The 26,414-nt window shown below is 45.0% G+C and overlaps 1 protein-coding gene across 9 annotated transcripts in view; it reads left to right on the top strand.

The window, feature by feature from the left end:
* LOC121542130 (dachshund homolog 2-like) overlaps window positions 1-26,414 on the top strand; it is a 183,069-nt gene that overhangs the window by 109,897 nt on the left and 46,758 nt on the right. For 5 of the 9 annotated variants that reach the window (XM_041851618.2, XM_041851616.2, XM_041851612.2 and 2 more), the window contains exon 3: window positions 3,023-3,175. In XM_041851618.2, the coding sequence (XP_041707552.1) occupies window positions 3,023-3,175 (153 nt within the window). The remainder of the gene's footprint in view (window positions 1-3,022; window positions 3,176-26,414) is intronic. The other 4 variants (XM_041851617.2, XM_041851615.2, XM_041851613.2 and 1 more) reach the window with 1 other exon arrangement.

The following is a 26,414-nucleotide window of genomic DNA, read 5'->3' as shown; positions in this document are numbered from 1 at the left end:
TTATGTAATCAGATTAATTTTATGAGTAACGGCGTAAAATAACGCCTTATTTCATCAGATTATTTTTATGAGTAACGGAGTGGGTAATGTTGGGTAATATTATTACAGCTACTTTGTCAACTAACATGTGTGTTACATTCAGAATCATACTGGACGCGTGTTTTCATGATCTGATCTCGACTTTTCATGATCTGATCTCGAAAGGCTGTTTGGAGAAATGTCATGACAGCTGCTGTCCGTAGAAATGTATAGAGGGCGCTCCTCTGATCTTTGCCATTGATAGCTTCTGTGATAGCAAATTCCTGTCTAGTGGCACGTGTGCCCTCTATACATCTCTATTGGTCTGTGTACGCGCGCTCTATAACCAGAACTGGCTGCTCGAGAGAAAGATTTTGAATGAAAATATAGGACATTTGTACAGCTATTTGGCTTACAGTGTACTGTATATGGCTAATTAAGCAGAACATATGATAGCACAGCACTTGTAGACTAGCACAGGAAAGCAGCGCCACAGATGAAAAGAGAAACTAGTGATCCAACCTGAGTTAGTAAGTAGGCTGTTTTGGTAGAGCGTGCTCCTCTTGCTCCCTCAGACAGTCAAACAAACTGGGACATTTAGAGATTTTCTTCATGAAAGTAACACAAAGTAATATAACACGTTACTTTTGTTAAACGTAACACATCTAGGTCCAAAAGTCATCTTAACAGCTTCTACCCCCAAGCCATAAGACTGCTATACAGCTCATCAAACTGCATGACTAATCCAGTTTGATTTCATTTGATTTGAATATGTAATATATTACTATTTCATGTAACTAATCCCAATAATGTAGTACATCATGAGAAACTCTGAAACACTGTCACCTCTGAAACACTGTCACACTGTCACCTCTGAAACACTGTCACACTGTCACCTCTGAAACACTGTCACCTCTGAAACACTGTCACCTCTGAAACACTGTCACCTCTGAAACACTGTCACCTCTGAAACACTGTCACACTGTCACCTCTGAAACACTGTCACCTCTGAAACACTTTCACACTGTCACCTCTGAAACACTGTCACCTCTGAAACACTGTCACCTCTGAAACACTGTCTCCTCTGAAACACTGTCACACTGTCACCTCTGAAACACTGTCACACTGTCACCTCTGAAACACTGTCACCTCTGAAACACTGTCACACTGTCACCTCTGAAACACTGTCACCTCTGAAACACTGGACCAATGAGATAAAATATGTGTTATTTTCATTACACCTGCTTTCTGACATAACAAGCAGAGTGTTGTAGCCTAGCTACTGTTGTTTGGCTTGCAAACTCATCCTGTTTATGTACTTCATCTATATGAATATTACTGCCAAATTTACATACGTAAATTTAAGAAGGGATTTTAAATGAACGTAGCATAAAATTTGAATTTGCAGGTTCATATAAATCATCTTAATCTATGCTAACCAGTAATCCTCAGTGACCATAGTAGGCTAGAAGCATTAGAAGATCATATGACCAGATATGGGAACGTTTCCTAGCTCTCCCAAACCTTCTGGATCTGTCCTCTCTGTTTAGACAGTTCTATACAGTAATTCTCGACAAGATGAATTTCAAGCATGCAAGTATTTTCTCCCAAGTGCATACTCAAATCCCACCAAAAATAAGGCTGGCCGGATGGCTCTGCCAAGCTTTTACGGCACTATCAGGGTTGGCGTGGTGCTCCCTCCATGCTGCTGCAGCTGTTTCTCTCCTCTTCCCCCCCCCCGGCCACACGTCCACAGCTAATTCAGTGCTCAAGAAGAGGTTTGAGTTTCCCCTCCAAGCTGCTGCAGCTTTGCCTCTGACAAGTCTGTGGGATTAGGCAACAAAATGAACTCATAATAAAATGAATCAATCATCATGACGTTTTGTTTAAATGTAGCTCTAGAAAACATTATGCCTGTTTCCTCAGGCAGGCTTAGAAGTGAGGGGCCGGGATGCATAAAAATAGGAGGCTTGTTTTTTTTAAGATATAAATGTAAGGACGGAGATTCATTTTTCTTAACCCCCAGCCCTTTTCCTCTCCTCTCTGTCTATATTGTTTTTGAGTTAGAATCATTTGCTGGTTTATTTGGCTTGCCGTGTGTAGTGGAATTGAGAAACATCGGCCGATGAGAGTGGCACAGTTCATTTTCCTCCTTTGGTGTTTGACAGCAGGGAGTAATACGGTTACGATCAGACTATTTTCCCGTAACAGGGAAAGTAACTTAAATGTTGATGTTCACAGTAACAAATTAAATGATAAATTAATGAACTTATTTTTTATTTTATATTTTTACACGTCTCCCATTCCGTTCGAGGCGATTCGGTTAATGAATTAGATCAAGGTGACACATTAGTGTCTGAACCTGGGGAGAAAAGTACAACTATTTTTTTTGTCCTGATTTGTAAAGAAATTTAGATCACGGCAAGGCAAGGAGGCAAGGCGTCGTCATTTAATTAATGACTTAATGTGTCCTTCCGTAGTCTAATTGAATTAATTAGGGGCCTAATTGGGCAGAGTGATGATAGCTTCCGGGGCTGTGGAGCCCTTGATGAGCTGAAAGTGGCTGGGCTTCTTAGAGAGACTGGGAAAGAGGGCTCTCCAGGGACAGACAGGGAGGGACCCTCCCTACCACCATCAGTTGCCTAGCTCCCCTCAGCTCCCTTCAGCTGCCCTCAGCTCTCCTTGGGTGGGTGGGGTCAGGGGAGGCCTGGGGCCAGTGAGAGCCTCACTCTATAGAAATGTCTCTGAAGACCAAGTACACATGCTTGGACTTAGAGGAACTGAAATGAAATAGTTTTTTAAAAAGCATGACACATCATCCAAGTTGTGTTCTGTAAATGCCTTTATTACAGTGCTATGAACATCTGTCTAACTGCAGCTTCTCCGTTTATTTCCTTGTAGGGCATATAGCTATCCAAGCTATATCACAATGCAAATAAGCATGTGTTTTGTCTTTAGACATGTGTATTTTTCCTTGCTGTGTATGCTTGTGATTTGTGTACAGTATTTATGTGTTGTCCTGCAGGGCTGACGGCTGCAGCGATGGCTGAGGCAATGAAGCTGCAGAAAATGAAGCTGATGGCCATGAACAACCTGCACGGAGCCGGCAGCCAGAACGGCACTGAGTCAGAGAACGACGAGCTCAACTCCAATGCAGGTTAGACACACAGCAACATACATACTGTACTGTTTATCACAGCTAACTACTGAGGCACAATGAACAGCAAAGTATAACAGTATACATAAAAAATACCTTTAAAACAAAGGTAATTCACAAATGTATTATGACTCCTCCCTGACACCAGCACTATGGAGAGCTGGCCCTCTCTCAGTCACACCACCAATGATAATGAGGATGATGAGGATGATGATGCTGATTATAATCATTACAGAGAGAGAGAAGCAGCAGGCTTTCCTGGGGGTCTGTCCAGCTGATCAGTGAAACGCTGCCTCGGCTCGCACTAACACACAAGTCACCCACAATTCAGCAGGCTACTCTTTTCCCCAAAATGGAGAAGCCAGTGAGTTATCCCTCCTGCAGAAGGCATTTGAAGGGACCAGCTTCACTGATACCTGGGGGCCTATAACCTAAAGACAGAAAACAGTTCAATCACGGTCTGTGTTGTGGAAATTACATGTAACACACATTCCCCTTATTCAGCTGAGTCTAGTCTATGCCTTCATACTACCTCTGAAACCCATTCCTGACCGAGTGGTTTAGCAGTGTGTGTGCCGGAGGAGGCTTGGGGCCTGTTTGTGGACATTCCTGACAGATGTGTCTGTTCAAATCCACAGCCAGTATTTAACAGCCTACGTATCTGTCTAGCTGTATCTAGGAGGAGGTGTGGGTAGAGACGGCAGAAAGTTTTGTCTCCTTGTAAATGTCCAATGGCCATGTCTCTCTCTCCATGGTTGCTCAGCGCCACTACAGGTAATTGGTTCTGGCCCACGCGTTGCTTTCTCTTTAGCCATATTTTATGGAGGCTTAGGACATTCTTAATGTCTGCGAGCTGACCGTGCATTTATATGGCTGTGATGGCAGTGAGTTTGACTAACAGTGCGTGCGGCAGAGGGCTGGTTAACAGAGGCGCCACGCAGACACAGAGAGCCTTCTTTATCACCACCCAGAGCCACGGCAGATGCAGACGCCCCCGATAGAGACGTGAGCCTGAATATGTAGAGGGACAAGTAAATATATACACACACACACACATGCAGATAGGACAAACTGATGTACACACTTATTTATATTTCATACTGTTTACATATAAACACACAGGGACTGCGAGGGAAGACAACAGAGAACTTACAAAAGTATTTACCGGACTAATTTATTTGTCTTCTGGGGTTATGCAGTTTGCATGGTAAAGAGTGGCTGACCTTGGCGACAGTAGGCAGGCAGAAAGTGTCTTTGATACATCCAAGCCCAATAGCGAAGGCGCATGAAGATGGCGTCCCCCATGCACTAAATACAAATTCCTGAGCTGTGTTCGAATACCCATACTAACATACTGTATACTACATACTTAATGAGTATATACTACATACTATATACTATTAGTTCATTTTAGTATACTGTAAGCAAACAGTATCCTTTCAGTTGAGTGTACTAGCGCTTCACCTGTCTACCGGAAGTTGATGCTGTTGCTATGCAACCTCTTGCTAGCTTGTTAGCATAACAAATGACTATCTAGACATTTTACGATTTCAGGTGTGTTCGTAAATGCAATCTGGGCGTTCGTAAATCCAGAGCGTTGTCAGATTGTCCGTTCGTATATTCAGAGCGTTTCACTCTCTGTGCGCGTCACTGGACGCTCTGGCCGAGGAGTAGGGTTGATCCAAGCGTTCTGACCTCACAACCGCAGTCAAGTACCCAAGCTAACTGGCTAACGTTTGCTAGCTTGCTAGCTATTTCCAGACACAAATGAGAGAACACCTCACTCTGACCATTTTACTCGCCCTAGCAGAGCTGGTTAGGCTGTTTTCATGTTATCCAGAGCATTGGTGACTGTAACTGTGCTGCTGGCAACAATTTTAATGGCGCTTTTTTTTGCCAACGTTTACTGACACCGGCCATATTCAACAGGTGTTGAGCGTTCATAAATTCATCAGTTATTCTGCGCTCTGGCACACTCAGATGAGAGTGCTCTGAAATCGGACTAGATTTGATATTTGAAAAGTCATTACTTTATTACATTACTCAACATTTTCTTAACATTTGCCATAATTAGTTAAAGCAATGAATTTGTATCCGCTCTCGTCGGACTTCGGCTGCATATTTTCAGCCATTTTCTTCATATCTGAAAACGTTGTGGCCCATTTTCTGAAGAATTGCATTATAGGCCCTAAAAGCACGGAAATAGTGTCCACGGCTTGTATACTTTGTATTTTGGCGAATTTGGGAACTTTTGGACTACTAACTATATCCATACTATGACCAATAAGCATACTACATACTCAATTTACGTCACAAAAAATAAGGTGAGTGAGGTTAGTATGAGTATTCTGGTTTTGCAAAGTTCGCCGTATTGTACATTGCTCTCCGTTACTCTTTTTTTGTATTGGCATTAGCAGAGTATACATGATCCCAATGTTAGCTCCAAGATGGCGGCAATTTGAAAAAATGAAAATGTAGATTGTGCTGATTTATTGACACTACCATTTTGCACGCCGTAGTTTTAAAAACTCAGTGGATAGTGCTAAAACAATGACGTCTTAACTGAATTCTGCCATCTTTATTCACGTTCGCCATTGATGTTCCTGATAATAATAATATGCCATTTAGCAGACGCTTTTATCCAAAGCGACTTACAGTCATGCATGCATACATTTTTGTGTATGGGTGGTCCCGGGGATCGAACCCACTACCTTGGCGTTACAAGCGCCGTGCTCTACCAGCTGAGCTACAGAGGACCACATTATTATTATTATTATTATTATTATTATTATTATTATTATTATTATTATGTTCCTGATCAAATGAAGGCATGTAGCAATATCGGCCTAACGTGGCACCTAAACCTAAATAATTACTGATAGTTAAATCTCCTCCAGTACATTGTAATGAGACAGCCATGGGATTGGACGATGGAGAGGAGGGGGTGTGTCAGTACACAGGGTTTGGCATGGTGTCTGTGAGTCCCACTCTGTCACAGACCTTCTAATGTACTCCTCCCTGACACCAGCACTATGGAGAGCTGGCCCTCTCTCAGTCACACCACCAATGATAATGATGATGATGAGGATGACATTCCCCTTATTCAGCTGAGTCTAGTCTATGCCTTCATACTACCTCTGAAACCCATTCCTGACCGAGGGGTTTAGCAGTGTGTGTGCCGGAGGAGGCTTGGGGCCTGTTTGTGGACAGATTTAAAGCATGCCCAATGCCCCCCCCCCCTCCCCCCGCTCTCCCCCTCCCTCCCTCCCTCCCCCCGTCCGTTTCTCCCCCCCCGTCCGTTTCTCCCCCCGTCCGTTTCTCCCCCCTCCGTCCGTTTCTCCCCCCACACCACCAGGAGCCAGAGCTGTAGGAGCAGAAACCTGAGAGAGATGCAGGAGGCGGGGCAAAGGAGAAGGAGGAGGGGGCATGCTTCATCTCAGTAACATCCCCTTCGCTTCGCTCAGACCCTCAAAAGAGTTGGAAGAAAGGCGTTGTGCTTTCTGCTTGGTTTTGCAGCACGTTTTGGTGGATGGTGGTTGGGGCGGGGGATGTTGGAATCTGATCTAGAGAATCGCGTCTCTTAAGTTAAACAAGCAGCTTCAGAAGATATCCTTCCGACTTTAACCCTTTGCGTTCTCTCTGATCCCTAGTCGACAGCTGCCTGATGTCTCTGTTTTTCTCTCGCTCTTTTTTTTCTTTTCCCTTTTCCCTTTCCTGTTTCTTTCTTGTTCCTGTGTTCCCGGGGGCTGTGTTTGGTCCCCTCCCTCTCTGATGGCAAGCTGCTTTTTGGAGAACATCAAAGGGCCAGCTAATCTGTGTTTTCCCCTCTTTGCGGATGGGGTTTAAAAAACCTTCAGCTATCTGCACACAACAGTTAGCGGAGATAGGGGGAGGCTTGATTTCAATCTCTCTCCCTCGCATATCCCCTTGACAGCGACCCCAGCCGCCAACCCTCCTTTCAAGGCAAAAAAGTAATACATTTAGAAAGCATCGCTCACCACAGACCACAGAGAGCTGGCGAGCCCCTAATCAGTTGACCAATTTGGCTTACCACAATCTAACTTTGGGGAGTCTCCTAAAGTGCACAGCAGAAGTTGGTTCTCAGCTCCTAGAGGCTGTTTGAAAGGGTGTTTATACTCTCCGGGTTTTACCGCTGAAAAGCTGCTAAGAGGCACAGGGGCTCGTGTGAAATGCTGTCTTTAAATATAAATATGCCTCTGAAATCCTGTTAACAAGAAAAAAGGAAGCGAATACTAAAGGGAGAATGTGTTTCTGGTCGGGGCGGCTGGAGGAGGACAGCCCAGCAAAAAAAAAGGGGGCTCATTGGTCTAATGGAGTACTGTCAGGGAAAATCACCATCACAAATGACATCAGAGAAGAACTGATATATTTTTCCTTTGACAAGTTAAAAGAGAAAGAGAAATCCCATGCATTATTTAACCTGGCTCTGGAATCTGTCAGGCACGTGATTTGCAGAGTTAGCAAAAACCAGGTGTGAGTGTAGAGAGAGAGAGTGAGTGAGACAGAAAGGGAGAGAGTGGAAGTTTATAGGGAAAGCGTGGGCACCGAGCGATCAGTGTGTGCGCAGTTGTTTCAAATCCCTAACCACCAAACCGGTCAGCACATTTTCCCTCTTTACTCTCTATCGCTCACCTCTCTTCAATCTCTATCAATTCAATTTAAGGGCTTTATTGGCATGGGGAACATACGTTTACATTGCCAAAGCAAGTGAAATAGATAATAAACTAAAGTGAAATAAACAATACAAAATTTACAATAAACATTGCACTCACAAAAGTTCCAAAAGAATAAAGACATTTAAAATGTCATATTATGTCTCTCACCTCTCTATCTATCTCTCACCTCTCTTCACTCTCTATCTCTCACCTCTCTATCTCTCACCTCTCTATCTCTCACCTCTATATCTCTCTATCTCTCACCTCTCTATTTCTCACCCCTCTCACCTCTCTCTCTCATCTCTCTTTACTCTCTATCTCTCACTTCTCTATATATCCCTCACCTCTCTTCAATCTATCTCTCACCTCTATCTCTCACCCCTCTCACCTCACTATCTCACCTCTCAATCTCTCACCTCTCTATCTATATCTCACCTCTCTATCTTTCTAAATAATAAATAATATGCCATTTAGCAGACGCTTTTATCCAAAGCGACTTACAGTAATGCGTGCATACATTTTTTTTGTGTATGGGTGGTCCCGGGGATCGAACCCACTACCTTGGCGTTACAAGCGCCGTGCTCTACCAGCTGAGCTACAGAGGACCACACCTTTCTCTCACCTCTCGATCTATCTCTCACCTCTCTATCTCTCACTTCTCTCTCTCTCACCCCTCTATCTATCTCTCACCTCTCTTTACTCTCTCTCACCTCTCTATCTATTTCTATTTTATTTATTTTATTTATTTTTTGTCATTTAGCAGACGCTCTTATCCAGAGCGACTTACAGTTAGTGAATACAATTTTTTTTTTTTATACTGGCCCCCTGTGGGAATCGAACCCACAACCCTGGCGTTGCAAACGCCATTCTCTATCAACTGAGCTACATCCCTGCCGGCCATTCCCTCCCCTACCCTGGACGACGCTGGGCCAATTGTGCGCCGCCCATGAGTCTCCCGGTCGCGGCCGGCTGCGACAGAGCCTGGATTCGAACCAGGATCTCTAGTGGCACAGCTAGCACTGCGATGCAGTGCCTTAGACCACTGCGCCACTCAGGAGTGCAGTGCCTTAGACCACTCACCTCTCTATCTATTTCTCACCTCTCTTTACCCTCTCTCACCTCTCTATCTATCTCTCACCTCTCTATCTATCTCTCACCTCTCTATCTATCTCTCACCTCTCTATCTATCTTTAAACTCTCTATATATATCTCACCTCTCTATATATCTCTCACCTCTCTTTACCCTCTCTCACCTCTCTATATATCTCTCACCTCTCTATCTATCTCTCACCTCTCTATCTATCTTTAAACTCTCTATATATCTCTCACCTCTCTATCTATTTCTCACCTCTCTTTACCCTCTCTCACCTCTCTATCTATCTCTCACCTCTCTATCTATCTCTCACCTCTCTATCTATCTTTAAACTCTCTATATATCTCTCACCTCTCTATCTATTTCTCACCTCTCTTTACCCTCTCTCACTTCTCTATATATCTCTCACCTCTCTATCTATTTCTCACCTCTCTTTACCCTCTCTCACCTCTCTATCTATCTCTCACCTCTCTATCTATCTCTCACCTCTCTATCTATCTTTAAACTCTCTATATATCTCTCACCTCTCTATATATCTCTCACCTCTCTTTACCCTCTCTCACCTCTCTATCTATCTCTCACCTCTCTATCTATCTCTCACCTCTCTTTACTCTCTATCTCCTACCTCTCTTTTTCTCCTGCTCTTTTGAAGCCCTGTGTCTTTGCTGGGCAAGTATCACTCTCGCTTAGTCTGATTGGCCTGTTTGATAACAGCCCCTTCCTGTCTCACTGTCATGTTTCAAAAACACAAGAGAAGAATGGAAGAGAGGGTTAGACATTTCCTTTTCTTCCCTCCCTCCCTCCCTCCCTCCCTCCCCTCCCTCCCTCCCTCCCTCCCTCCCTCCCTCCCTCCCTCCCTCCCTCCCTCCCTCCCTCCCTCCCTCCCTCCCTCCCTCCCTCCCTCCCTCCACCCAGCTGTAACAAGAGACACCCCTCTTCCCTTTATCTGACTGAGGGACAGTGTCATTGGATAGCCCTGAGCAGTTTGTTTTGTGTCCAGTATTGCCCAGCGTGGCTGAGTGTGAGGGTGATCTCAGCTGGTCTCGTGGCCTGGGGTCACCTTACCATGCTGCTTCTCTTGGCTTTGCTCCTCTTGTTGCTTCATGTGGACACGTTATTCTCTCTTGAACAGCAGGGTCATTGTTGCAAACAATGTAACACCTTTTGTTATTTTTTATGTTTAATTTGCAGGAAGACATTTCTCACAACTCTATGTCTGTAATTAGATAATTTGTGACATCAAACGTTTAAAAATAATGTGTGCACAAACATATGTGATTATTTTTCGCACACGTGAGTTTTTCCATGTGTTTCAGTATTCTGATACTGATGTCAATGATGTGACTCTTCAGTCTATGCTCAGACCCTTTCCCGTTGACTCTGTGCTCTGAGCTCAATACTGCCCCTTGTGGGAACCAAACGAACAGCAGCTAAACCACAGACAATACTGAAATATGAGATTCGCAAAGTATTCAGCAAGACCCCTCACTGAACAACATAGATACAACATTCTGTTTTGTGTTCTCTTAAAAGTTCACTCTGTCTCATTATGATATTTATTTTCATAATGGGTTATACCATAACGGTCTGCCAGGTAGACGTACAGTAACCCTGTTCATGGTGGGTCTGTGTTGACTTTACCTATATCTGTGGAATAGAAGAGCAGGCTATATTTATGGATCAGAGAAGTGCTGTCACCTCAAACGGCTGAAGCACCCCTGATCTGTTCTGTCTCTCTTTCCTGCTGACAGCTCAGAAAATGTTCCATCCCTTCGTCCTCCAGCTGAAATATTCTCCCAGTTCCAGCCATCAGGAATTAATGTCCCATAAATCATGGCCCTCAGAGAGACAGGAGCTGCATACTGACCACTTACACTGGGGCTGCCTGCTGCACGGCACACTCTGGAGCACACACAGACACACACACACACACACACACACACACACACACACACACACACACACACACACACACACACCCAGAGGATGAATACAGAAGTGCACTATGATGTGTGCACAGATGCAAACACAAAAGCTCCCACTCCACATGGGCGTAACATAGCTAATCACATCGACAGAACCCCCTGTCATACACCAGTTACATGCTCTCCCATGTCACTCCTATGTCTCTGGGTATTGGAGAGGAGCACCATTGATTAGGCCACCCTAGTCTACAGTGTCAGATAACCAGCTGGTCAAATGCAATACAACTCTGACCAGCTCTGCTCTGTGGATGAAATGAAATGTCTCAGTCTGGCTTCTCACCTTTTCCTCCCTCTGCCAAGGAAAGCCTGCCTAACTCACGGCAGCGCCATTGCTGAGGCCACAACACTGTCAGCCCAACCAGCAGTCCTCAGCCACATGAGTCAGACAGGGACCGGCTGGACACAGCCCCGGCCGCAACCATCAGCCCCCCTCTCTGAGAGTGGGGAGGGAGGGAGGGGGAGAGGGAGAGAGAGAGGGAAGGAGGGCGAGAGGGAGAGAGGTTAGTCAGGTGAAGAGGAGAGAGGGAGTGTTTAGAGGAGAGGAAGAGTGCAAGGTGTCCATCTTTGTGCAAGGCGTCCATCTTTAGACTAAAACCTTTGGCCCAGCTAATGGGAATCCATCCAGCATAATGACCCACAGATCCTCTTGGTAATGAGATGGGGGAATTGCCTGCTCTTGGTACCAGATGATACTGTGTTAATGGAGCGGGCAGGCGCAATGGACAGGGGGCCGTCAGGAGCCCCTACCGCCTCCCATCATTTTTCATCCGGGTGACATCCGAACGGGCTGGAGCGTCGGAGAGGGGATTGATTTCAAATGAGCCTCAAAATGATGCCTAATGAAAACCTGTAAAGACACTTTCAGCTCTAAATACCATACTAGCTGCAGCAAGTAGAAGATGGACACTTTCTATGGGGCTGTTTGACAGTGGACAGAAACTGTTTATGAAGGGATGTTGAAGGTATATGTTTTTTCTGTGAGAGTGTATGAAATAGTGTGTGTGTGTGTGTATTGCGTGTGTGTGTTCACATGAGTTTGTGACAGATTGGTTGCATGTTCAATGCACTTTCTTTGGACCACATGTCTTCTGGGAACGGCGTTGAGGAGAATATCTGAGTCAGCTCCAGTCTTCGATGGCGATATCAAAGAGGCATCTCCTTCCCTTTCTGTGCGGTGAGCACTACTTAGGATCAAAGAGGCAGCGCTATAAACCGTTCAAAGGGAGCCATGTACTCTGATGGCCATTAATGTGATGGCCATTAATGTGATGGCCATTAATGTGTCTCTGTGATAAACGGAAGAGAAAGACATCTTACGAAAAACAGACGTTTAGACGTTTAGACCCAAGAACAGGAGGTGACAAGAACAGGAGGTGACAAGAACAGGAGGTGACAAGAACAGGAGGTGACAAGAACAGGAGGTGAGCCACGACAAAGTCTGACGATCCCAACCCAACTTGGGATGGGTAGGGGCTTTAGCGGGGGGAATAGTGAAGAACAATTGGAGGGTTACTTAGTAGCAATGCAAATATCATGTTACAGCTATATGGACACTCAATCGCTATGGTACTTTTTAATGGTAAATTTACAAACATATATTATGATAAATAGATTTGAAACTTGTATCTCATTATGGTAAATGGTGAAATAAGTATAGCCAGTTATAATTGTAATGGCTTAGCAGATAATAACAAAAGAATAACAATATTTACATGGCTCAAAGAGAAGGAATATAATATCTATTGTTTACAGGAAACTCATTCAACAATTCTAGATGAAGTTGCGTGGAAAAAGGAATGGGGGGGGCAAATATACTTCTCCCATGGGCAAAGAAACTCAAAAGGGGTGATGATATTAATTAACAGTCATTTCGATCTGAATGTGCAAATTGTCCAAACTGATCCACAAGGTAGATGGATGATTTTAAATGTTATTGGACCATAAACTGATATGTCTCATTGACCTTTACGGACCAAATAATGATGATCCACGCTTCTTTGAAAATATATATAATAAATGATCAACCCTGCAAGCAATACAAGACTCTATTATTATGGTGGGAGATTATAATATTGTTTTAAATAGCTCAATGGACCATAAAGGAAATCACACTACAAACTATCACCCTCATGCTCTTAAGGAAATCATGAATTTCATGGATACATTAGAACTAGTAGATATACAGTGGGGGGAAAAGTATTTAGTCAGCCACCAATTGTGCAAGTTCTCCCACTTAAAAAGATGAGAGAGGCCTGTAATTTTCATCATAGGTACACGTCAACTATGACAGACAAATGTAGAAAAAAAAATCCAGAAAATCACATTGTAGGATTTTTTATGAATTTATTTGCAAATTATGGTGGAAAATAAGTATTTGGTCACCTACAAACAAGCAAGATTTCTGGCTCTCACAGACCTGTAACTTCTTCTTTGAGGCTCCTCTGTCCTCCACTCGTTACCTGTATTAATGGCACCTGTTTGAACCACAACCTCAAACAGTCACACTCCAAACTCCACTATGGCCAAGACCAAAGAGCTGTCAAAGGACACCAGAAACAGAATTGTAGACCTGCACCAGGCTGGGAAGACTGAATCTGCAATAGGTAAGCAGCTTGGTTTGAAGAAATCAACTGTGGGAGCAATTATTAGGAAATGGAAGACATACAAGACCACTGATAATCTCCCTCGATCTGGGGCTCCACGCAAGATCTCACCCCGTGGGGTCAAAATGATCACAAGAACGGTGAGCAAAAATCCCAGAACCACACGGGGGGACCTAGTGAATGACCTGCAGAGAGCTGGGACCAAAGTAACAAAGCCTACCATCAGTAACACACTACCCCGACAGGGACTCAAATCCTGCAGTGCCAGACGTGTCCCCCTGCTTAAGCCAGTACATGTCCAGGCCCGTCTGAAGTTTGCTAGAGTGCATTTGGATGATCCAGAAGAGGATTGGGAGAATGTCATATGGTCAGATGTAACCAAAATAGAACTTTTTGGTAAAAACTCAACTCGTCGTGTTTGGAGGACAAAGAATGATGAGTTGCATCCAAAGAACACCATACCTACTGTGAAGCATGGGGGTGGAAACATCATGCTTTGGGGCTGTTTTTCTGCAAAGGGACCAGGACGACTGATCCGTGTAAAGGAAATAATGAATGGGGCCATGTATCGTGAGATTTTGAGTGAAAACCCCCTTCCATCAGCAAGGGCATTGAAGATTAAACGTGGCTGGGTCTTTCAGCATGACAATGATCCCAAACACACCGCCCAGGCAACGAAGGAGTGGCTTCGTAAGAAGCATTTCAAGGTCCTGGAGTGGCCTAGCCAGTCTCCAGATCTCAACCCCATAGAAAATCTTTGGAGGGAGTTGAAAGTCCGTGTTGCCCAGCGACAGCCCCAAAACATCACTGCTCTAGAGGAGATCTGCATGGAGGAATGGGCCAAAATACCAGCAACAGTGTGTGAAAACCTTGTGAAGACTTACAGAAAACGTTTGACCTGTGTCATTGCCAACAAAGGGTATATAACAAAGTATTGAGAAACTTTTGTTATTGACCAAATACTTATTTTCCACCATAATTAGCAAATAAATTCATTAAAAATCCTACAATGTGATTTTCTGGGAAAAAAAATCTCATTTTGTCTGTCATAGTTGACGTGTACCTATGATGAAAATTACAGGCCTCTCTCATCTTTTTAAGTGGGATAACTTGCACAATTGGTGGCTGACTAAATACTTTTTTCCCCACTGTATGGAGGCTTAAATATCCTGATCTAGTGAGATATACATGGCGGAGACTCAATCAAGCTAGTCGTCTTGACTTCTTTCTCATGGCAAAAATCTCAGTGGCAAGATGTGCCAAGCATATAGAGACATACCCCAAGAGACTTGCAGCTGTAATTGCTGCAAAAGGTGGCTCTACAAAGTATTTACAAAATAGTTATGCACGCTCAAGTTTTCTGTTTTTTTGTCTTATTTCTTGTTTGTTTCACAATAAAAAAGATTTTGCATCTTCAAAGTGATAGGCATGTTGTGTAAATCAAATGATACAAACCCTCCAAAAATCAATTTTAATTCCAGGTTGTAAGGCAACAAAATAGGAAAAATGCCAAGGGCGGTGAATACTTTCGCAAGCCACTGTACCAAACCTTTTTTGATATACTCAGAGGACCATTATTAGCATGTTTTAACCCCTCCTATGTAAATGGTATTTATCAGACACTCAAGAAACAGGACACAAGTGGAAAATATAAAGATCCAGACCATTTTAAAAATTGGAGGCCCTTTATACTTCAGTGTTGTGATGCAAAAATTCTAGCAAAATGTATAGTGCATAGAATTAAAAAGGTATTGTCGGACATTATTCATTGTAATCAGACAGGTTTTTTACATGGACGATACATTGGAGATAATATAAGGCAAGTACTGGAAACAATAGAACACTATGAAAAATCTGGGAAACCAGGCCTGCTATTCATAGCTGACTTTGAAAAGGCTTTTGATAAAGTACGACTGGAGTTTATATATAAATGCCTGGAGCATTTCAATTTTGGAGAATCTCTTATAAAATGGGTTAAAATCATGTATAGCAACCCTAGGTGTAACATACTAAATAATGGCTATTTCTCAGAAAGTTTTAAACTGTCAAGAGGAGTAAAACAAGGTTGTCCACTATCGGCATATCTATTTATTATGGCCATCAAAATGTTAGTTATTAAAATCAGATCCAACAATAATATCAAGGGATTAGAAATCCCTTGAAAGAAATAAATGATCTCACTCCAATAAATTCTAATAGAAAGTTAGCAAAAATAGATCTTGCTACCATGGAAAGGTAAATACTTGTCTGTTTGTGGAAAAGTCACCCTGATTAACTCTTTAGTATTATCCCAGTTTACCTATTTGCTTATGGTCTTGCCTACGCCAAGCGATTTTTTTTTTTATTATATGAGAAAAAAATATTCCATTTTATTTGGAATGGCAAGCCAGACAAAATTAAACGGGCCTATTTATATAATGAACATGAATTTGGAGGACAGAAATTATTAAATATTAAAGCATTAGACCTATCACTAAAAGCTTCAGTCATTCAAAAGTAATACTTCAATCCGAACTGGTTCTCTAGCAAATTAGTAAGATTGTCTCACCCAATGTTCAAGAATGGCCTTTTTCCCTTTATTTAGATTACAACCTCTCACTTTCAGTTATTTGAAAAGGAAATAATCTCCCAAATATCACTATTTCTAAAACAAGCCATAGAAAGTTGGTTGCAATTTCAATTGAATCCTCCAGAAACGACAGAACAAATAATGCAACAAATATTGTGGTTAAACTCAAATATACTAAAAACCATTATTTTTTGAAAAAATGTTTAAAAAAGGTATAATCTTCGTAAATTATATCATAGGTAGAACTGGTGGAGTTATGTCGCACATGCAGCTAAGAAAAACATATGGAAATGTCTGCTCTACCCAAAATTACAACCAAATAATTGCAGCATTACCGCAAAAATGGAAGAGGAAAGTGGAAGGGGGAAAAAGTAATGAACTTGTCTGTCGGCCCTGCATTAAAAACCATAATTTGTTAAAGAAAATTGTGATAAATAAAAAAGTACACCAGTTTCATTTAAGGACCAAAGGATTGACAGCCGTCCCATATAGATTGCAAAATAGTTGGGATGAGATCTTTGACGTACTGATTCCATGGCAAATGGTTTATGAACTGATATGCAAAACGACGCCGGATTCAAAACATAAATTTTTTCTATTTGAATTATTATACACAATTCTTGCAACCAATAGAATGTTATTTATATGGGGGATACAATCTTCCCAGCTCTGCAGATTTTGCTGTAAAGAGACAGAATCATTAGATAATTTGTTTTGCTACTGTCCATTTGTAGCTTGTTTTTGGTCACAGGTCCAGGAATGGCTGAAGGATTGCAATATTTACCTGGAGGTAACCCTGCAGATAGCACTACTGGGTGATCTGAAAAGTCATAGTCAATCGATCAATAATATAATAATACTTTTAGCAAAAATGTTTATTTTCAATTTACAATCTGTGGAAACAATGAGAATAGAAGGGTTCATAACTTTTGTGAAACATCACAGTACAGTTGAGAAATATATGGCAAGTAGAAATCCAATATGGATGGTGTTAAGAGATAGATGGGAGGGGTTGATTGGAGTTGAAGGTTGGGACTAATAACAACTAATAACAGCTGAATAACTAATGTAAAACATACTGTGTCCATAATAAGTATATAGGTTGAGAACTTTTGTGAAAGAGCACAGTTTGGGGGATATGGCGTGTAGAGGCAAACTGGATGGACATCATGAAAATGATCAGAGATTTTGAGGGTAGAGGAAGTTCAGGAGTATGTCTAAGCTGGAAGTAGAGGCCTAACCATTGTTGTTCACTAGTTTACTCCAATTAGGGAAGGGGTGGTGGGATAATAGTGAAGAATAATAGTGAAGATATCAAAACTATGAAATAACACATATGGAATCATGTAGTAACCAAAAGAGTGTTAAACCAATAAAAGTATATTTTATATTTGAGATTCTTCAAATAGCCACCCTTTGCCTTGATGACAGCTTTGCAGACTCTAGGCATTCTCTCAACCAGCTTCACCTGGAATGCTTTTCCTACAGTCTTGAAGGAGTTCCCACATATGCTGAGCACTTGTTGGCTGCTTTTCCTTCACTCTGCCGTCCAACTCATCCCAAACCATCTCAATCGGGTTGAGGTCGGGGGATTGTGGAGGCCAGGTCTTCTGATGCAGCACTTCATCACTCTCCTTCTTGGTAAAATTGACCTTACACAGCTTGGAGGTGTGTTGGGTCATTGTCCTGTTGAAAAACAAATGATAGTCCCACTAAGCCTAAACCAGATGGGATGGCGTTTTGCTGTAGAATGCTGTGGCAGCCATGCTGGTTAAGCGGGCCTTGAATTCTAAATAAATCACAGACAGTGTCACCAGCAAAGCACCCCCACACCATAACACCTCCTCCTCCATGCTTTACTGTGGGAAATACACATGCGGAGATCATCCGTTCACCCACACCGCGTCTCACAAAGACACGGCGGTTGGAACCAAACATGTCCAATTTGGACTCCAGACCAAAGGACACATTTCCACCGGTCTAATGTCCATTGCTCGTGTTTCTTGGCCCAAGCAGGTCTCTTCTTATTATTGGTGTCCTTCAGTAGTGGTTTCTTTGCAGCAATTCGACCATGAAGGCCTGATTCACACAGTCCCCTCTGAACAGTTGATGTTGAGATGTGTCTGTTACTTGAACTCTGTGAAGCATTTATTTGGGCTGCAATTTCTGAGGCTGTTAACTCTAATGAACTTATCCTCTGCGGTCCTCATGAGAGCCAGTTTCATCATAGTGCTTGATGGTTTTTGCGACTGCACTTTAAGAAACTTTCAAAGTTCTTGAAATGTTCCGTATTGACTGACCTTCATGTCTTAAAGTAATGATGGACTGTCGTTTCTCTTTGCATATTTGAGCTGTTCTTGCCATAATATGGACTTGGTCTTTTACCAAATAGGGCTATCTTCTGTATACCCCCCCTACCTTGTCACAACACAACTGATTGACTCAAACACATTAAAAAGGAAATAATTTCCACAAATTGACTTTTTAAGAAGGCACACCTGTTAGTTGAAATGCATTCCAGGTGACTACCACATGAAATTGATTGAGAGAATGCCAAGAGTGTGCAAAGCTGTCATAAAGGCATAGGGCGGCTTTTGAAGTATCTCAAATATAAAATAGATTTTGATTTGTTTAACACTTTTTTGGTTACTACATGATTACATATGTGTTATTTCATAGTTTTGATGTCTTCACTATTAATCTACAATGTAGAAAATAGTACAAATAAAGAAAATCCCTGGAATGAGTAGGTGTGTCCAAGCTTTTGACTGGTACTATATATATTTGCGAGAGAAAAAAAAACATATGGGCGATTGGAAGTGATGCAGACAATTACATTGATAGAAGTTCCAATCTATCTGCAATATTAAAGCTGATCTACCCCTTGCAAATATCCTGGAAATCATACCAGGGTAAAAATGCGACGTTATTTCCAACGAATGCAAAATGACATGCAGTTTTTGGCCAGTGAATAGTATGGTATCATTTACATTGAATTACATGGTGTTAAGCCTGTACAACCATCATGTCCATAATGGCATGGTTCCTGACAGCTCATAATTCATGGCAAATGACATTTACATTTTAGTCATTTAGCAGACGCTCTTATCCAGAGTGACTTACAGTTAGTGAGTGCATACATTATTTTATTTTTTTCTTCTTCATACCTGCCCCCCGTGGGAAACGAACCCACAACCCTGGCGTTGCAAGCGCCGTGCTCTACCAACTGAGCTACACGGGGCCCAATGTCATGACGCAGTGCTACAGTGTCAGTGTCTCTCTTCAATGTCACATGACAGTCTGTCAGAATCACTTCAGCCTTCAAATCCTCTACTCCTAAAATTACCAGAAAGAGTTGATTTGTCTTGACAGGACGTGTCCACATCATGTTCCTATTGGCCTTGCCCTGTCTGGCCATAGGTCTCCACCTCCAACACCGGAGCGTTGCGTAGGGTCAGAAACTATAGTTCTATAGATCTCTCTCTCAATTCAATTCAAATCAAGGGGCAATATTGGCATGGGAAACATATGTTTACATTGCCAAAGCAAGTGAAATAGATAAATCTATCTCTCTCTCTCTCTCTCTCTCGCTCGCTCGCTCTCTCTCTGTCAGAGCCTCTCCACTCCTCCAACTTCCATTCCTCTCCTCACAGCAATTAACACTTCATTAAGATACCTCTTTAATCATTTTCCCTTTCAATTCCAACTCTCTTCTTCTGGGCCCTCCGGTGGGTTGTACTCATTGTTTTGGGAGGGAATTAATGACTGACAATTTAAATGTTTTTTTCTTCATTACTTCTTTGTTATTGCCTTTTCCCCACCCAGGATCCCCTAGCAACCCCCCTCCAAAAGCTGTAAACAGATATTTTCATAAATATGTAAAGACATAACAGTGATGTTGCTGCTACAGTGTATTACATTAGGTACAGTGATGTTGCTGCTACAGTGTATTACATTAGGTACAGTGATGTTGCTGCTACGGTGTATTACATTAGGTACAGTGATGTTGCTGCTACGGTGTACTACATTAGGTACAGTGAGGTTGCTGCTACAGTGTATTACATTAGGTACAGTGATGTTGCTGCTACAGTGTATTACATTAGGTACAGTGATGTTGCTGCTACAGTGTATTACATTAGGTACAGTGATGTTGCTGCAATGGTATATTACATTAGGTACAGTGATGTTGCTGCAATGGTGTATTACATTAGGTACAGTGATGTTGCTGCTACAGTGTATTACATTAGGTACAGTGATGTTGCTGCTACGGTGTATTACATTAGGTACAGTGATGTTGCTGCTACAGTGTATTACATTAGGTACGGTGATGTTGCTGCTACAGTGTATTACATTAGGTACAGTGATGTTGCTGCTACAGTGTATTACATTAGGTACAGTGATGTTACTGCTACGGTGTATTACATTAGGTACAGTGATGTTGCTGCTACAGTGTATTACATTAGGTACAGTGAGGTTGCTGCTACCGTGTATTACATTAGGTACAGTGATGTTGCTGCTACAGTTTATTACATTAGGTACAGTGATGTTGCTGCTATGGTGTATTACATTAGGTACAGTGATGTTGCTGCTACAGTGTATTACATTAGGTACAGTGATGTTGCTGCTATGGTGTATTACATTAGGTACAGTGATGTTGCTGCTACAGTGTATTACATTAGGTACAGTAATGTTGCTGCTACGGTGTATTACATTAGGTACAGTGATGTTGCTGCTACAGTGTATTACATTAGGTACAGTGATGTTGCTGCAATGGTGTATTACATTAGGTACAGTGATGTTGCTGCTACAGTGTATTACATTAGGTACAGTGATGTTGCTGCTACGGTGTATTACATTAGGTACAGTGAGGTTGCTGCCACAGTGTATTACATTAGGTACAGTGATGTTACTGCTACGGTGTATTACATTAGGTACAGTGATGTTGCTGCTACGGTGTATTACATTAGGTACAGTGATGTTGCTGCTACGGTGTATTACATTAGGTACAGTGATGTTGCTGCTACAGTGTATTACATTAGGTACAGTGATGTTGCTGCTACGGTGTATTACATTAGGTACAGTGATGTTGCTGCTACAGTGTATTACATTAGGTACAGGGATGTTGCTGCTACGGTGTATTACATTAGGTACAGTGATGTTGCTGCTACAGTGTATTACATTAGGTACAGTGATGTTGCTGCTACAGTGTATTACATTAGGTACAGTGATGTTGCTGCTACAGTGTATTACATTAGGTACAGTGATGTTGCTGCTACAGTGTATTACATTAGGTACAGTGATGTTGCTGCTACGGTGTATTACATTAGGTACAGTGATGTTGCTGCTACAGTGTATTACATTAGGTACAGTGATGTTGCTGCTACGGTGTATTACATTAGGTACAGTGATGTTGCTGCTACAGTGTATTACATTAGGTACAGTGATGTTGCTGCTACGGTGTATTACATTAGGTACAGTGATGTTGCTGCTACAGTGTATTACATTAGGTACAGTGATGTTGCTGCTGTAAAGTAGATGCACCATTTGCGAGGCTGAATTAGTTATTTGTTTTCCCTGCCAAACTGGGCAGGTTTTGTTTAAGCAGGTTTGTTTAAAAAGGCTTTTTAAGACTTCTCAGTATTTAGCATTGATATCACCTGCATTTAAATAGTATTACGTCGTGAACACAAACAACAACAGCAGCACATTCAGACATATGGATCCATGGTGGGTTTGTGATGAACGCCAGTTATACTGAGGACTATGAGGGTCTCCTCTATTGGGGGTTGAGGTTGGAATTGGGATGGGGCCCGGGGGTGTAGTCTTAGGGACATCTGGCAGAGTGAGGGGGACAGGGGGATGCCAGGGGGGTGCTTGGCAGAACCCTAGAGGACACAGGGGGCATGATGGGCACCCCACAGAAAGCCTAAAACACACTGCCATTCTCACAAACCCTCAATCATCACCTAAATGTCACTGTTAAAGGGAGGGGAGGGAAATAAATGTCAATCTTAGCCGGCAGCCTCTTAATCACTACTGTAAAACTGCACTGGTCTACAACTTGAACTAGCTTTTCTTTTTATTGGTCTCAGATTGCCATTATATACACTATTTCCTTATTTTGAATTAATGTTATAGTCTAGAAATATTATTATTTTGCCTATTAAGCTGCTTCTTATTTAGAGGAGTGAAATGAAGGACATTGTTTATGGCCGACACTCTTCTCAGTCTCAGATGGCAATGAATCAGCCTGGGTGAAGAGTAAAGACTTTGCCACAGAGCTGCAGCGTTGGGGTAGTGTTGGGGTAGTGTTGGGGTAGTGTTGGGGTAGTGCTGGGGTAGTGTTGGGGTAGTGTTGGGGTAGTGCTGGGGTAGTGTTGGGGTAGTGTTGGGGTAGTGCTGGGGTAGTGTTGGGGTAGTGCTGGGGTAGTGTTGGGGTAGTGTTGGGGTAGTGCTGGGGTAGTGTTGGGGTAGTGTTGGGGTAGTGCTGGGGTAGTGCTGGGGTAGTGCTGGGGTAGTGCTGGGGTAGTGTTGGGGTAGTGCTGGGGTAGTGCTGGGGTAGTGTTGGGGTAGTGTTGGGGTAGTGCTGGGGTAGTGCTGGGGTAGTGTTGGGGTAGTGCTGGGGTAGTGCTGGGGTAGTGCTGGGGTAGTGTTGGGGTAGTGCTGGGGTAGTGTTGGGGTAGTGCTGGGGTAGTGTTGGGGTAGTGTTGGGGTAGTGCTGGGGTAGTGCTGGGGTAGTGTTGGGGTAGTGTTGGGGTAGTGCTGGGGTAGTGTTGGGGTAGTGCTGGGGTAGTGCTGGGGTAGTGCTGGGGTAGTGTTGGGGTAGTGTTGGGGTAGTGCTGGGGTAGTGTTGGGGTAGTGTTGGGGTAGGTGTTGGGGTAGTGCTGGGGAAGTGCTGGGGTAGTGTTGGGGTAGTGTTGGGGTAGTGCTGGGGTAGTGCTGGGGTAGTGTTGGGGTAGTGTTGGGGTAGTGTTGGGGTAGTGCTGGGGTAGTGCTGGGGTAGTGTTGGGGTAGTGTTGGGGTAGTGCTGGGGTAGTGCTGGGGTAGTGTTGGGGTAGTGCTGGGGTAGTGTTGGGGTAGTGTTGGGGTAGTGTTGGGGGTAGTGCTGGGGTAGTGTTGGGGTAGTGCTGGGGTAGTGTTGGGGTAGTGCTGGGGTAGTGCTGGGGTAGTGTTGGGGTAGTGCTGGGGTAGTGCTGGGGTAGTGTTGGGGTAGTGCTGGGGTAGTGCTGGGGTAGTGTTGGGGTAGTGCTGGGGTAGTGTTGGGGTAGTGTTGGGGTAGTTCTGGGGTAGTGCTGGGGTAGTGCTGGGGTAGTGTTGGGGTAGTGTTGGGGTAGGTGTTGGGGTAGTGCTGGGGTAGTGCTGGGGTAGTGCTGGGGTAGTGCTGGGGTAGTGCTGGGGTAGTGCTGGGGTAGTGTTGGGGTAGTGCTGGGGTAGTGCTGGGGTAGTGTTGGGGGTAGTGTTGGGGTAGTGCTGGGGGTAGTGTTGGGGTAGTGCTGGAGTAGTGCTGGGGTAGTGTTGGGGTAGTGCTGGGGGTAGTGCTGGGGTAGTGCTGGGGTAGTGTTGGGGTAGTGTTGGGGTAGTGCTGGGGTAGTGTTGGGGTAGTGTTGGGGTAGTGTTGGGGGTAGTGCTGGGGTAGTGCTGGGGTAGTGTTGGGGTAGTGTTGGGGTAGTGCTGGGGTAGTGTTTGGGGTAGTGTTGGGGTAGTGCTGGGGTAGTGTTGGGATAGTGTTGGGGTAGTGTTGGGGTAGTGCTGGGGTAGTGTTGGGGTAGTGCTGGGGTAGTGCTGGGGTAGTGTTGGGGTAGTGTTGGGGTAGTGCTGGGGTAGTGTTGGGGTAGTGCTGGGGTAGTGTTGGGGTAGTGTTGGGGTAGTGTTGGGGTAGTGCTGGGGTAGTGCTGGGGTAGTGCTGGGGGTAGTGTTGGGGTAGTGCTGGGGTAGTGTTGGGGTAGTGCTGGGGTAGTGCTGGGGTAGTGTTGGGGGTAGTGCTGGGGTAGTGCTGGGGTAGTGCTGGGGTAGTGCTGGGGTAGTGTTGGGGTAGTGCTGGGGTAGTGCTGGGGTAGTGTTTGGGGTAGTGTTGGGGTAGTGCTGGGGTAGTGTTGGGGTAGTGCTGGGGTAGTGTTGGGGTAGTGCTGGGGGTAGTGCTGGGGTAGTGTTGGGGTAGTGCTGGGGTAGTGTTGGGGTAGTGCTGGGGTAGTGCTGGGGTAGTGCTGGGGTAGTGTTGGGGTAGTGCTGGGGGTAGTGTTGGGGTAGTGTTGGGGTAGTGCTGGGGTAGTGCTGGGGTAGTGTTGGGGTAGTGTTGGGGTAGTGCTGGGGTAGTGCTGGGGTAGTGTTGGGGTAGTGCTGGGGTAGTGTTGGGGTAGTGTTGGGGTAGTGCTGGGGTAGTGCTGGGGTAGTGTTGGGGTAGTGCTGGGGTAGTGTTGGGGGTAGTGTTGGGGTAGTGCTGGGGTAGTGTTGGGGTAGTGCTGGGGTAGTGTTGGGGTAGTGCTGGGGGTAGTGCTGGGGGTAGTGTTGGGGTAGTGCTGGGGTAGTGTTGGGGTAGTGCTGGGGTAGTGCTGGGGGTAGTGCTGGGGTAGTGTTGGGGTAGTGCTGGGGTAGTGTTGGGGTAGTGTTGGGGTAGTGCTGGGGTAGTGCTGGGGTAGTGTTGGGGTAGTGTTGGGGTAGTGCTGGGGTAGTGCTGGGGTAGTGTTGGGGTAGTGCTGGGGTAGTGTTGGGGTAGTGTTGGGGTAGTGCTGGGGTAGTGCTGGGGTAGTGCTGGGGTAGTGTTGGGGTAGTGCTGGGGTAGTGCTGGGGGTAGTGTTGGGGTAGTGTTGGGGTAGTGCTGGGGTAGTAGTGCTGGGGTAGTGTTGGGGTAGTGCTGGGGTAGTGCTGGGGTAGTGCTGGGGTAGTGTTGGGGTAGTGTTGGGGTAGTGCTGGGGTAGTGTTGGGGTAGTGCTGGGGGTAGTGTTGGGGTAGTGCTGGGGTAGTGCTGGGGTAGTGTTGGGGTAGTGCTGGGGTAGTGCTGGGGTAGTGCTGGGGTAGTGTTGGGGTAGTGTTGGGGTAGTGCTGGGGGTAGTGCTGGGGTAGTGCTGGGGTAGTGTTGGGGTAGTGCTGGGGTAGTGTTGGGGTAGTGCTGGGGTAGTGTTGGGGTAGTGCTGGGGTAGTGCTGGGGTAGTGCTGGGGTAGTGTTGGGGTAGTGCTGGGGTAGTGCTGGGGGTAGTGCTGGGGTAGTGTTGGGGTAGTGTTGGGGTAGTGCTGGGGTAGTGCTGGGGTAGTGTTGGGGTAGTGCTGGGGTAGTGTTGGGGTAGTGTTGGGGTAGTGCTGGGGTAGTGCTGGGGTAGTGTTGGGGTAGTGCTGGGGTAGTGTTGGGGTAGTGCTGGGGTAGTGTTGGGGTAGTGCTGGGGTAGTGCTGGGGTAGTGTTGGGGGTAGTGCTGGGGTAGTGCTGGGGTAGGTGTTGGGGTAGTGCTGGGGTAGTGCTGGGGTAGTGTTGGGGTAGGTGTTGGGGTAGTGCTGGGGTAGTGCTGGGGTAGTGCTGGGGTAGTGTTGGGGTAGTGCTGGGGTAGTGTTGGGGTAGGTGTTGGGGTAGTGCTGGGGTAGTGCTGGGGTAGTGCTGGGGTAGTGTTGGGGTAGTGCTGGGGTAGTGTTGGGGTAGTGTTGGGGTAGTATTGGGGTAGTGTTGGGGTAGTGCTGGGGTAGTGCTGGGGTAGTGCTGGGGTAGTGTTGGGGTAGGTGTTGGGGTAGTGTTGGGGTAGTGTTGGGGTAGTGCTGGGGCAGTGCTGGGGTAGTGTTGGGGTAGTGCTGGGGTAGTGCTGGGGTAGTGTTGGGGTAGTGCTGGGGTAGTGCTGGGGTAGTGCTGGGGTAGTGTTGGGGTAGTGCTGGGGTAGTGCTGGGGTAGTGTTGGGGTAGTGCTGGGGTAGTGTTGGGGTAGTGCTGGGGTAGTGTTGGGGTAGTGCTGGGGTAGTGCTGGGGTAGGTGTTGGGGTAGTGCTGGGGTAGTGCTGGGGGAGTGCTGGGGTAGTGCCGGGGTAGGTGTTGGGGTAGTGCTGGGGTAGTGCTGGGGTAGTGTTGGGGTAGTGTTGGGGTAGTGCTGGGGTAGTGTTGGGGTAGGTGTTGGGGTAGTGCTGGGGTAGTGTTGGGGTAGTGCTGGGGTAGTGTTGGGGTAGTGTTGGGGTAGTGCTGGGGTAGTGTTGGGGTAGTGCTGGGGTAGTGCTGGGGTAGTGTTGGGGTAGTGCTGGGGTAGTGCTGGGGTAGTGTTGGGGTAGTGTTGGGGTAGTGCTGGGGTAGTGCTGGGGTAGTGCTGGGGTAGTGTTGGGGTAGTGCTGGGGTAGTGTTGGGGTAGT

The sequence above is a fragment of the Coregonus clupeaformis genome, chromosome 27 (assembly GCF_020615455.1).
Source record: "Coregonus clupeaformis isolate EN_2021a chromosome 27, ASM2061545v1, whole genome shotgun sequence".
Lineage (NCBI taxonomy): Eukaryota > Metazoa > Chordata > Actinopteri > Salmoniformes > Salmonidae > Coregonus > Coregonus clupeaformis.
The sequence above is the reverse complement of the archived record's forward strand: the minus strand, read 5'-3'. Positions and strand labels throughout refer to the sequence as shown.